We start from the raw sequence: 13216 nt of genomic DNA, 5'->3' as shown, positions 1-13216 counted from the left end.
AATATGCTGTTATTTAGACAACTGTTGATAGTGAAGTTAATGTCTGTGCTCTCTTTGAAAAAAGGCTTGCTAAATGCATTTGAGAGAGAAATTAAAGTACCTTAAAGAAAAACCTATTTTCAAGTATCACCAGATACTAAAGAAATACCTATTCACTTGTAGCTGATGAAACTGTCATGGGATTTCAGAGCTTGAAAACTTCATGAATCATAGGCTTTAACTCCCTCATTTTATAGAATGTGAGAGATTCAGAGCGTTAAATGATTGGATTTTAATTTAATATCTTCTACTCAATAAAGAAGCTGTCCCTCTCCCCAAGGAATTTAACAAGCTTCATTTAAAACCATGTATTTATTTGTGGTTTTATTAAATCCATTTACTAAATGTAATTAAAATGAGCTTCTTTAAAAATATACTGATGTAATAATATTTCAGACCTTTCATTAAACTAGGCTGGCCATCCCAGTGGTCATCCAGATTAATAAATATTTGCTTTATCCTTAAAAGGCAATTTACATTTTAGGTATTTCTTCTGCATCTTTAATTAATGATCATAAAAATAAAGATTTTGTACCCCTAAGCTCTGATGAACTCTTTTCAACATGAGAAAAATATTATTATTTTATGTGGTTATAAAAATAAAAATGTATTTCAGTCATAATAATTCCATATTGATTATTTTTTAAAGGAATTAGATGCATTTTATTTTACCATTGGAGGCAGCACAAGTTAGGTCTATGTGGTGCCAAAACATAAAAATTTATCAAATTGTGCTATTGAAAGCTTTATAGACAATTCCAGTGTTTGGTTAACGGGATTGTTCACCTTTATACCAGTCTTTTGTGAACACAGCCTGAGTTGATAAGTATACTTTAGCTAATATGAAGAAATCTACATATAAATTATTTAATTTTGATTTTCTGTTTTTGGAAAGGACATAGGACCAAAAATTACTACTTTGTAGAAAAATGCAGTTTCATCTAAAAAAAAGTGTTGGAGAAAAATTGTTATGTGCCTTGTGGTTTCATTACATATTGATGTATTTAAAAATCTTTCAGTATTCTCATTGTTTAATTATGAGCCAAGCAGGCCCCTCACAGATGTGATATGTTAGTGCATCGTCCAAATCATCAGAGCCCACTAAGGTCCAAATTAATCTCTGAGGTAAGAGCATCATTGTCCCAGTGGATTGTATGAGTAGCCACTGTTCTCATTAAATATGCAATTTTAAACTGAACAATTGACTTTTACCTAGAATCAGCTACAATTTCCATTAAATATATAATATTAGGACTCTGTAACTATGCACATGTACATACATAAGCACAATCACATGTATTTCCTTATGAAAAAAATTGAAAACTAACAAAAAGGAAATAAGATTTGTATAATGAAAAGAATTTTAAGGAATTTCCATTGTTTTTTGTTAAGCATGCATATGCTGAAACTGACATGTAGTTTATAAGCTATGTATTAGATTAATTTTCAATGCAATTTCCCAGCTGTAAAATTGACCATTTAATGTGGAAAATTATTCTTCCTAACAGGGAACAGATTAATAACTCTGTAGATCTATTTTTGATAAAATGTTGATGCTTGAGACCAAAATAATAACCTTTGATGTGCATTTCTTTCTCAGAACTGTAAGAATCACACAGGTGGCCCATACTGCAATAAATGTCTTCCTGGTTACTATGGTGATCCTAGTAAAGGAACCTCTGAAGACTGTCAGCCCTGTGCCTGTCCGCTCAATATCCCATCCAATAAGTGAGTAACCAACTTACCTCTCTAATGATTTGGACATCCAATTCTGCAAGTGCATTTTTGATAGAGAATGTTTCTTTCTCTTGTCACACATAAATAAATAATAAATATATGCATGAATTTTTCTAAATATAAAATATTTAAAGTTATGGCTATTTATTCTGCAGAATTTTTAATATTTTCATTCTAGTTCTGGTGATTTAATATGTAAGTGACAGAACTCAAATGGAATTTCTAAAACAACTATAAAGGACAGACATATTTTATGCAAATGTATATACATGCCCACCTGTGTACACACACACACATACATACGTATCTTCATATAGTAATAAAAAGACCACTAATACTGGGGCACCTGACTGACTCAGTGGTAGAGCATGTGACTCATGATCTTGGGGTTGTGAGTTTGAGCCCCACATTGGGTGTAGAGTTTACTTAAATAATTTTTTTTAAAAGATCACTAATACATTTACTTCTCATTTGGGTCCCAGTCTCACACTATTTATTTATGAATCTTTGGCAAGTCACAAACTCCTAGAAAAAGTAAAGAGACCAATCTAGCTAACCTTTAAGCACCCATCCTATCCCTTGGTTATCACATGGTTTATCACATTATCATATGATATCATATATATAGGATAGATAGATAGATAGATAGATATATCAGTTTATCTCACTAAAACAGTTTAGTGGTAAGGACTAGATTTAAATTATATGAATATTGAAATATGGGTGATATAAGCACCTTATTTTGCATAAACTAAGTCTTTAAAAAGTTTAATGAAACTTTATACATTTTTCCAGTCATCTAGTTTTTATTCTTTATTTTTAAAAATTTTTTCTAATTATTCAGCTAGAACAATAACCTTGGAGTCTTGGAGAAGACTTTTAAGAGTATGTGTTTTGTCTGCCTCCCCCCCTTACCTTTTAGGGGAGTGCTTTCTTTCAGCTGCTCTAATTCCCATTCCCTCCGAGTGGCCAACCTTAAGCCATTACCTAAGCAAAACCCTGCATCACAAACAGTTCTTATTTTAATGGGGCATACTATGTTGAACAAAATCCAACCCTTCTGTACTAGTAAAAAATTGTAAATAATGGTGATTGTAAGTGAAAGGCATCTTTTTGGAGACTTTTCTTAAAGGTAAGCATAGTGCTTCCTCTGTCTTCAGCTCAGGTCATGATCCCCCTCAGGCTCCCTCCTCAGCAGGGAGTCTGCTTCTCCCTCTCCCTCTGCCCCTCCCCCCCAGCCATGCTCTCTCATGAGCACACACACTCTCTCTATTTCTCTCTCTCTCTCTAATAAATAAATTTTAAAAATCTTTAAAAAATAGGTAAACTTAGTGCTTAATAATGTCCGTATTATATTAGGCACTTTCCAGCTATTTCTAAATGCTGTGATAATGCTTGAAGAGCTTAAATTTTTGGTGATTTTTTTAAATTTTATTTTATTATGTTATGTTAGTCACCATACATTACATCATTAATTTTTGATGTAGTGTTCCATGATTCATTGTTTGCGTATAACACCCAGTGCTTCATGCAATACATGCCTTCACCGGGTTAATCCATCCCCCCACCCCCCTCCCCTCTAAAACCCTCAGTTTGTTTCTCAGAGTCCATAGTCTCTCATGGTTCGTCTCCACCTCCGATTCCCCCCCTTCATTTTTCCTTAAATCTATCAGCTATGGTCTTTTAATGTAAAGGTGTTATCAACTTGGTCATATTCTGAATGAGGTCTTACCCAAGACACACTGCCAGTGAAAATGGTCTTTTTATTAGAGTCAATGAATACTATAAGCTAAAGACGTAGATAATAATTCTGTCACTAAGTTTAAAAGTCCTCATGGAAATTATGGTTCCTACTTTTCAGTCCACATGAAATCCTTATCCTCCTGTCCAACAAACCTCCTCTTTCAGAATTTTACACCTTAATCATTGGGGGGGGGGAAGAGAACTAATATTTAATTAAAACAGACTACTAGGGGCACCTGTGTGGCTCAGTTGGTTAAGCGTCTGTTTTCAGCTCAGGTCATGATCTCAGGGTCCTGGGATCGAGCCCCACGTGGGGGTCCCTGCTCAGTGGGGAGCCTGCTTCTCCCTCCCTCTACCCCTCCCCCTGCTCATGTTCACTCTCTCTGTCTCTGTTTCTCTCTTTCTCAAATAAGTAGATAAAATCTCTAAAATAAAATAAAACAGACTACTATATTCTATATATAGCAATATACAGTCCAATAAGGTGAATATTATTACCCCCATTTTACAGATTAAGAAAAAGTCTCCAAGTGGAAAAATAGCATTATGGAACCAATTTTGGAGCTAGAAATCCTTGATTTAAATTTTGAGTTCTGTACTTTCTGGCTGTGTGACTCTGAGAAAGTTAATTAAATGCTCTGTGTCTCAGTTCTTTCATCATTAGTTGTGATAATAGGACCTCCTTATAGGGTTGTTGTGAGAATTACGTAAATTAAAATACACCAAGCACTTGAAACAGTGATTGGACATGATGAGTCCAATACAAGGACTGATTATTATTAAATAATTTGCTTAGAGTCATAATATTAAAGTATCAGAGTCGGAATTTTAAGTTTCAAGTCACTGTACTTTCCAGGCCTCTGCAGTCTACATTGAGAACTTTTTTAAAAAACACACTGAATTTTAAGTGCTAACGTTAAAAGCAATTAAATGGGAAATTGGGTTAACATATGTTAGTGATCAAAACATTTCCAGAGTTTAGGGCATGAGCTTGGATGGACACAAGCTCGCTGGTGTACTTGTGAAGGGTTAGACCATGTAATGGAGAACCTGCTCATTCACTATGGCTGAATGAAATTCTCCAGGGCCGTCCAATATACTCAAAATTCAGTGTTCGACACTTGCTCTCACTGAGAAAAACAGGGACTACATCTGGCCACTCATTTCTGCTGTACTTCTTCTCAGGCAAGATGTTAGTCTCTAACAGAACTACCAATCCAGCAGGCTGCCGTTGATTATACAATGCAAATCTGAACTTAATACATTTTGAGAATTGTGTATCAGCATCACCATCCATCAGTAACAAAGGGATTGGGTCGCAGTTCCAAAGATGGTATTTCCTCAAGTATATATATTCGCATTTTGTATAATTACGCAGATCTTGATTTAAAAAAAAAAAAAAAATAAAGACAACTCCATAGCATCAGTGACACCAAGTATTTAAAGATCCTTCAATTTTTGAGATGTTTCATTACATTAAATAATAATTAAATTACTAAATAATAATTTTATCTTGAGAAGTAGAACTGAGAATAGAGTAGCAACCTGTTTTAAATTCCAGTTTCAAATATAGCTTTTTTTTCCAAGTAGAAAGACAGTGATAATCCACTTAGTTTAAAAATACTTAGTTTTGTGTTTAAAGTTATAAAGACTTTTAAATTTAAAACCGCGTGGAACATTAACATTGTTTAGCTGTGCAATTGTGATTAGAAAAATCCCCTGTAATCTGATGGCCTGAAGTGTTTTATTTTTAAATCACTAAATAATGAGACAGGGAAACTCTCCATTTAAAAAAAAATTTTTTTGAAAAGTCATTACTATTATAAACTGAGTTGAAAACTCTGAGGAATAAATTGAATATTCACAAATAATCCAGAAGATGGAATTCAAATTTTCATAGGTTAATAACAACAACAACAAAAAAATCAGCTAAAGGTTGCTGTAACCTTCATCTGAAGTATAAGGCTTAGTGATAGTTTTGCTTTGGTGATTTATCTATTTAATCCCTGATCATAAATCTTATAGATCACAAGCATTTTGGCTCCAAATTTCTTAGATAATATTGCTAAATAAATCAAATATGTAGGGAGATAAAGATAGATTGGTATAATTATTATGATATATAAATACAGGCAAGCATATAATATTTAAATTATGCATATCTATCAACTTCATCAGCTATGCACAGTGTCCACTGTTTGCTTAGCCCTCTCATCTTGGTGATGTATATATTCTAGCTATAGATTGTAACTAGGTAGTGAAATTTATCTCTAGAGAAGCAAATAAATATGTAAATATTTCAAATGTTTTGTATTCATTAATTTCTGGCATCACATAGCTTATAAATTAAATATAATATGAAAGAGACACATGAATGTCCACCCTTGAACATTTAGAATGTGTTTGAATAGATAATATCATTGAAATCATTTGTATAATAAAATTCAAGATATTCTTGCCACAAGACTGGACAGAGGGTAGGCCCTCAATAAAGTCCTATTTACTGATATCGTTTTGAATACTACTTCTTTGTGTGCATCAGGAATGCTAGAATTTAAATTTTTAAAAGAATGGAACACTCCTAGAGCTGATTTTTGGGCTCACTCAGAGGGCTACATTGAATTATTGCCATTGTAATTATTACTTTTAATAGAGAAATAGAACTATTCCAAGACAGAAGGTAAATTTAAGAAAATATTCAGCAACATTCTTGAGAAATCTTTGAGGGTGTTAGATGTTTCAGAGCACTTTCATACACATTGTTTTATGTCTCCATGAGTGATTATGATGTATTTTACCAGTCCCTCATACCAGAGGGAGAGCTAAACTCCAGAGAAGTTAAATGCCTTGATCATGATCATTACAGCTTGCTTGTGGCAGAACCAATATTAGAACCCATATACTCTGATTCACCTTTCTGTGCTTCTTCCAAGGCAGCTATAGAAATAGAAACAATTACAGAGACATTGAAGAGAAGCAAGAAAACAAAAGGAAAGAAAAGAAAATTAACACAAGTTCAATGTTAGACACACCGTAAATGTTCGTCATAAGAAATGATCCCAGGGTTTGGCAACAGTTATGCTAACGCAAATGTAGGGATTAGAGCATGATGAAAAAGTGCAGGTTTAATTAACAAGTAATGAAATACCTTAAAATGGAAACAAATCAACATATTTTGGCAAAAACAATCTAAAACATTATTAAATGGCAGCCGTAATTTACTGTGGCACTCTGCGACACACTTGCTTTTGTACTTGATCAGTATGAAAGGCTTTACTAGGTAGATCATATTCTCTCATTTTGCTGAATGAGAAACTCAAGTTTAGAGGACAAAGAGCATCCAAAAACACAGAAAATAACCCAGTTCTAATTACAAAATTCAGGGACGGACATTAAATCAGATTTCATATCATCTGAAGGTAATTAAAGAAGTATATATGTTTGCTTACTGGTTCTCCTGAGAATTAGGACAGAGATCATTGACCTGAAAGAAGAAAACCTTACAGAGACACTTCAGAATTTCATGTGGCCCAAACCACCATCATCAAGTAAAGGAGTTTTCCCTTCATTTTTCTCCCTTCCTTCTCAGTCCTCTGCTCCTTGGGCAGCTGTGACTGGGTGTTCTCATCGCCCTTCCTGCAGCTCTCTGTGGACACTGCAGCATCATCTTCTGGTTTCTCTTTCCCCAACTCAAACATTCCAGGTTGCAGTTAGTTAGCAGGAGTCCTGCTCCCCTATTGTATACGCAACATAGAACACACCCTGATTTTATAACCCTAGTTTTATAATGCTGGAAATTTCACACCAGTGGCAAAAGGGGTGGTTATTTCATTATCACATCAGGGTCCCAAGAGGCAATGCAGTTCCCTCTTGCGTTAGCTGAGAGAAAGCTCAAAGCCATATGTTGACTGCCGCTTTCAAAAGAACATACCCTGGGGCACCTGGGTGGCTCAGTCATTAAACCTCTGCCTTCGGCTCAGGTCATGATCCCAGGGTCCTGGGATGGAGCCCTGCATTGGGCTCCCTGCTCTGTAGGACGCCTGCTTCTCCCTCTTCCACTCCCCCTGCTGTGTTCCTGCTCTCGCTGTCTCTCTCTCGCTGTCAAATAAATAAATAAATAATCTTAAAAAAAAAAAAAAACCTTATGATATGTATGCATTTTGTGCTCTAAAAACACCCTTGATTTTATCGTGTTTTTTCTCTTGAACCTTATTGCACCATTTTATCTTAATGGACATACTTTGACAGGTAGAATTAAATTCTTCTTGGAGCAAGGCCAATTGTATATGTACATAGGAGCATACGTTAGCACAAACACCTATATTTGCATATATATTCATATATATATATATACACACATAAACATACACATATTACATACTTACAAATGGATCATTATAAATCTAAGAATTTCAGCCATTAAGAAGGACTATTTCCATGTGCAGATCCTTACTAGGTAGTCGACCAGTAGCTTCTTATCTTCCTCCTACTTGTGGAAAATGCCTGCTATTCTTGGATCACTTGTGTCTTCTGTGGCATGAAGTGGATAATTCAGGAAGCAGAACACAGTCTCTCTGCTGATGGAGAGCTAGCCAACTAGAGTTAAATGGCATAATCTTGGGATCACTGGAAATCAACAATGATCTTACAGTTCCCTCTTTCTGTCACAGAATAGTTAGCTTCCTATTTTGGCCAAAATCAGTGTCAAGTCACTTGCGTTGGCCAAAATAAATTCTGTAGACATTTTCTGTTGTACATGTTTATTTCCCATTCTCATTTTATTTCTGTTGTTGAATGCCCTCTTCCTTATAGCAGTAACTGTAATTATAGTAAGAAGTGAGTAAACCCTCAGTTTATATTGTTTAAAGAATATTGAATCACAAATACAGACATAATTTATGAGGATATTTTATTTAGATGCATCACGTGAAGTGATGTATTACCAAAAGTTTAAACTTACTTAATTCTTACCAGTAGAATGAATGCTGGTTGGTTACAGGGAAAAGAGAATGTCAAATTAGAAATGAGAAGTCCTAGATTCCATGCTAAAGGCTCCTGGATTTTAGCTATGACCTTGGGCAAGACAAATGATGCCTGCCCCAACCAGCTTATAAGATTTTGTGCAAATGTGATAAAATTATTTGTAAAAGTCCCCTGAACATGTAAAGAGCTGGTCAAATTGAAGATACTGTTATTCCTTATTTTTTTTCCTGAAAAAGTATTGATTTTTGTCAGTGGGTGCATTTTCCTTTACTTCTGTTGGTTTTAACTGACACATGAGTATATTTAAGAATTTGAAATCTATTTTATAGTTTCAAAGTGTCAGAAACCTTGTCAAGCACCTTTGACATGACTTATGGTAAACTGATTTAGGATTTTAAAAAATAATTGGTGCGGTTTTCTTTCAATCACTGGAGCCCCACATGAGTGGGAGACCCGGGGCTTCTCGTTAGAGTCATTTTGTCCCTAGACAATGAGACAGTTATAGAATGCCAATTTTAAAATAAGACATACATGTATTTTAGAGATTTGTCAAAATCCAGAACTCCCTTTTATGTCTGGAAACAATAGCAAATCACGAGGTGAGGAGGGAAAAAAACATCTGTTTCTTTCCGTTTTTACGTGTGCCAAAACACAGTCATTCACCTGCCAAGAAAATCACTCATGGTGAGGTCCTTTTGGGAGCAAGTGCCAGGCTGCTCTCCAAAAGATGGCTCTCCCTCACAGAGCACAGGCTAGTTGGGACTTGGTTCTGCTGCTCATGGCAGCCTCCACAACCCCTTACTTAACATGGCGTCTTTTATCTGGGTAATGTTTGTAACTCAAGGTAGCCCAAGCCAGGCTTCTCCCCTGCCTTACCTCAATAGATTCATTTTGACTTTCCATTGAGTTGAAATGTTTTAAGTGACAGAAATTCTAATAACTTGCTACTATCAAAAAAAAAAAAAAAGAATTATTAAATCTTTGCAAGACTGCTATGAGTTAAGCCAGAGGAGTATTATTCAGAAGTAGTACTTGTGATCTGACCTGCACAAAAGTCAAGGAAGTATTCCAAAGTTATTCAAGTGTCAGGAGCAGAACACAATCAGGACTTGGAGTATTTAATTTGTTGTTCGCTCATTAATTCATTTAGCCATCAAGCAAGCCTCTATTGAATTGTCCTGTCATATAAAATAGAAAAGTAAATCTATTTAGGGAAAACATAATGGGAGAGAGATTAATAGGAGGCATTTTATTTTAAAATGGTAGAGCAGCAGATCTCAGAATTCAGAAGGGTTGATGGCTCTTCCGAAAGCGATTGGGTCAATCTTAGGGTAAGTGTTCATGCGTGAGCGGTATCTCTCACAAGGCAAAGAAGTATGTCTGGGGTTGTACATGTTGTTGAAGGCTGGCATGTAATTCTGTAATTACTCTGCTGGATCCTAATGTGGTCTTCAGTTCTGTTACTTCAGACCCAAACTGAAAATATGTACAAAGAGAGAGATCAACTTTGGAATGTGCCAGAAGATGTGCAATGGCAAGGTTTTTGGGGATTGTTTGGTTGACTATATATTTAAGCAGAATCCGTATGCTTTATCTCTTCTGAAAACTTTTTGGAAGATTTCATTTGCCTAAACAGCATGCCCCTGGGTCCACATGGGCATTAGCTTGCGCATATGCACGCATGCGTGCACACCCCCCCACGCCCCCCCACACACAAGGAACCAGTACTGAAAGTAGGAGCCCCATCACCACCACCACTCCCACCACTACTCCCAAGATCACATACTGAGTTTTCCAGAATCTCTAACAGACTTTTCTGAGCTGCTTCAAATTCAGAAGGATTTGGCTAGAAAGAAAGTGTATGATGCCGTGTCTTGCCAGGCCTGGGCTATCCCTACAAAGTGACTGTATAGTGCCACTTGTTACTGATGATCATGGACCCAGAACAGTCCAAAGTCAGTTAATAACATGCCACAAAGCTCCTGCTCTCCACTGGGCTATATTCACATCTGCAGAAATAACAGTGTCATTTCATCCTCGATTGGCCAGATCCTAATCTCCGTCTGTGGGACAAGAATGACCATCCTGTGTACCCTTTTGTCACAGCAGTCCTGGAGGAAGAGAAATGAAAATATGCCGTTAATGACTTTGTGTATGTGCTTCTTCCTTGTCTCTCTTGTTCCCCGACAATGTCAACATAGCTTTAGCCCAACGTGCCATTTAGACCGAAGTCTCGGACTGATCTGTGATGCATGCTCTGTCGGGTACAGAGGACCACGCTGTGAGAGGTAAGCATGGACTACACTGTCTGTCACAAGGATTTCGAACTCGGGAGTTATAAAACCACAGGCATTATCATCCTTCGCACTACTTCAGAAATGCCGCCACACTCAGTGAGATGAAGTAAAGCTTCTCACTGTACTTGTCAAACAAATGCATTTTATTCTTATAGTTTATTTATTCTCTAGAAATTGCTCTGTAAATCTCCGTTCACTCAGAGAGTGTTTGATTAATGTTTTAATCTTCAAGGTTAAGCATTAACCTACAATCTTCCTAGAAAGTATTGCTCAAGTGGAAAGTCATGCACTTTAAGATTTATCTTACTGTCTATGTTGGCACCATTTATTTTTCATAATTAGTTTTTTGTTCTTAAAATGGGGCTTAAATGTGTAGTTCATAGTTCAGTAAGTGGTCCATAATTTACTTTAAATATATTTGAAAATAGAAATAAAACGTGATTTATTATCATGATTTCTATCCTCTTCTAATTACTTCTAAGCCCGTATTTTAATTCCTGTTGATTTTACTAGGTTGCTTTGCAGTGGAACCAGAGATATGATTTTATGTAATTTGTGTGATTATTTTTCTCCTGAACTATTTTTGAAGGAAAGGTTCTTCTGTATTTCAGTCTCAGTATAAAAATGGTACAAAATTCTCCCTTGATATCATTGACAAGTACACCAACATCTCTCTGGTTTTAGCCCTGGAAGTCTTCCCCTTTGCTGCCATCACTGGGGGTGGGGGAAGCAGAGGAAGTGACCTGCTTTCACCCATTCTCACCAAGGCAGAGCCCACAGAGGGCTATTTCCGCTTCTTCTTTCCTGTCCTCTTGTCACCCTAGTTCAGCCAGGGTGCATAAAGTTAATGAAGCAGGAGCCGATCACCCAGAGAGAGTTTAGCCAACAGCTAGCCATCTGCGGACGAGGTACCAGTGACAGTTCCCAGCAGCAACAAGGACTGTTTGTGAGCATGGCAACATCTGTAAATGAGTAACGGAAGACTTAGAACTGAAATAAGGATGACTTATTTGCAACCGAGGAACTGGAGGTCTTTGTGTTAATCATAAAAAAATAAAAAGGAGGGCACATGTAGATTACTTACTCTAATCGCAGGACACATCATTGCCAAGACAGACTTCCACCAAGTGCCTAAGCCCCTGGCTCACTACAGGCAACCTTTTCTTTAGCAACTGCAAAATGATAGCTGATCTGTCACGCCACGCCATTAAATCCACTTATCGAGGGGAGCATAGTCTCTGGTGTATTTATGTTACTTTGCTTCATGCTCTGTATTTTCTATACGTGGTAGACAATCCTTTCTGAACCAGGTACAGTTTAGCATTCTGCATTTTACTTAACAAACATCAGTTTAGCAACTACCACGTGACAGGCATGGGGCTTGCTATATAGGAGACAAACAGATGCATTGCACCGTGCTTACCTTCAAGCAGCTCCCATCGCTTTGAGTGTGTGTGACTGTGTGTGAGTGCGTGTGTGTGGCTGTGAGTTTGTATGAGTGTGTGGCTCTGTGTGTGTGTGTGTGTGTACGTGTGTGGGTGACAATGGTTGAATGTATTCTGGAAACAAATCTAATCTGAATAATCAAAATCACCGAAGAAAGAAATACCTGACAGTAAGCATGATTTTCTGTTCAAAATCTTTATTAATTGGCTTAAAAAAAATGGAAATGGACATATGCTGCTTCTCAAATGGCATATCTTTTCTCCAAAAGTTTTTCAGTCAAAAATCATCTTAAACTATTATGATATGGAAGATGGAATATTATATTTTTCTAGCCAGAATTTGGATTAGGGTTTTCCAGGAATATTCAGCGTTTATCATTTCTCTGTATTTATATGAGCTCAAAAGTCCATTAGTAGAGGGATTCACAATATTAGAAGAAACGTTTTTGAGGATGTGCCGGCTGAAGTGGAAGGAGAGGAGAATAAGGGTCAGAGGAAGAAGAAGATCCTGGTTGCCCTGAAAATCTTATAATCAAAACTATTCTGTAAGTGATTGGTGTAATCAGTTTGTGCACATCATCTACATAAAATCAGCCTTGGAAAACTAGAGCAGTGTTTCCCAAACTGTAGATGTTTTTGAAATAGTGTTCTGTGATCACGTAAGTATTGAAGTATCTATTAGCATGTTAAAAATTCTGACATGTCCTGGATGGAAGAAATCTGTTTAATTTCTTTAAGCATTTTCTTTTCTTTTCTTGAGGTGTAGCTGACACACAATGTTACATTAGTCTCAGGTATACGACATAGTGATTAGACAACTCTATCCATTATCCTATAACCAGCGTTTTCTAATCTTGTGTGACCATAAATCTTTACTATATCTATATCTATCTATATCTATATCCATCTATCTATCTATCTATATATATATATCAAGAATGCATCTCAGACTACAGCTCAGGTGGACAGGAA

At 36.3% G+C, this 13216-nt stretch overlaps 1 protein-coding gene across 2 annotated transcripts in view; it reads left to right on the top strand.

Moving 5' to 3' along the window:
* Positions 1–13216, top strand: part of LAMA2 (laminin subunit alpha 2) — a 622013-nt gene that overhangs the window by 371691 nt on the left and 237106 nt on the right. For both annotated transcript variants that reach the window (XM_078054754.1, XM_078054753.1), the window contains exons 17-18: positions 1640–1767; positions 10704–10790. In XM_078054754.1, coding sequence (XP_077910880.1) covers positions 1640–1767; positions 10704–10790 — 215 coding nt within the window. The remainder of the gene's footprint in view (positions 1–1639; positions 1768–10703; positions 10791–13216) is intronic.

This window comes from Halichoerus grypus, chromosome 9 (genome assembly GCF_964656455.1).
Source record: "Halichoerus grypus chromosome 9, mHalGry1.hap1.1, whole genome shotgun sequence".
Classification (NCBI taxonomy): domain Eukaryota; kingdom Metazoa; phylum Chordata; class Mammalia; order Carnivora; family Phocidae; genus Halichoerus; species Halichoerus grypus.
Note: the sequence above shows the minus strand (reverse complement) of the source record. Positions and strands in the feature narration are given on the sequence as shown.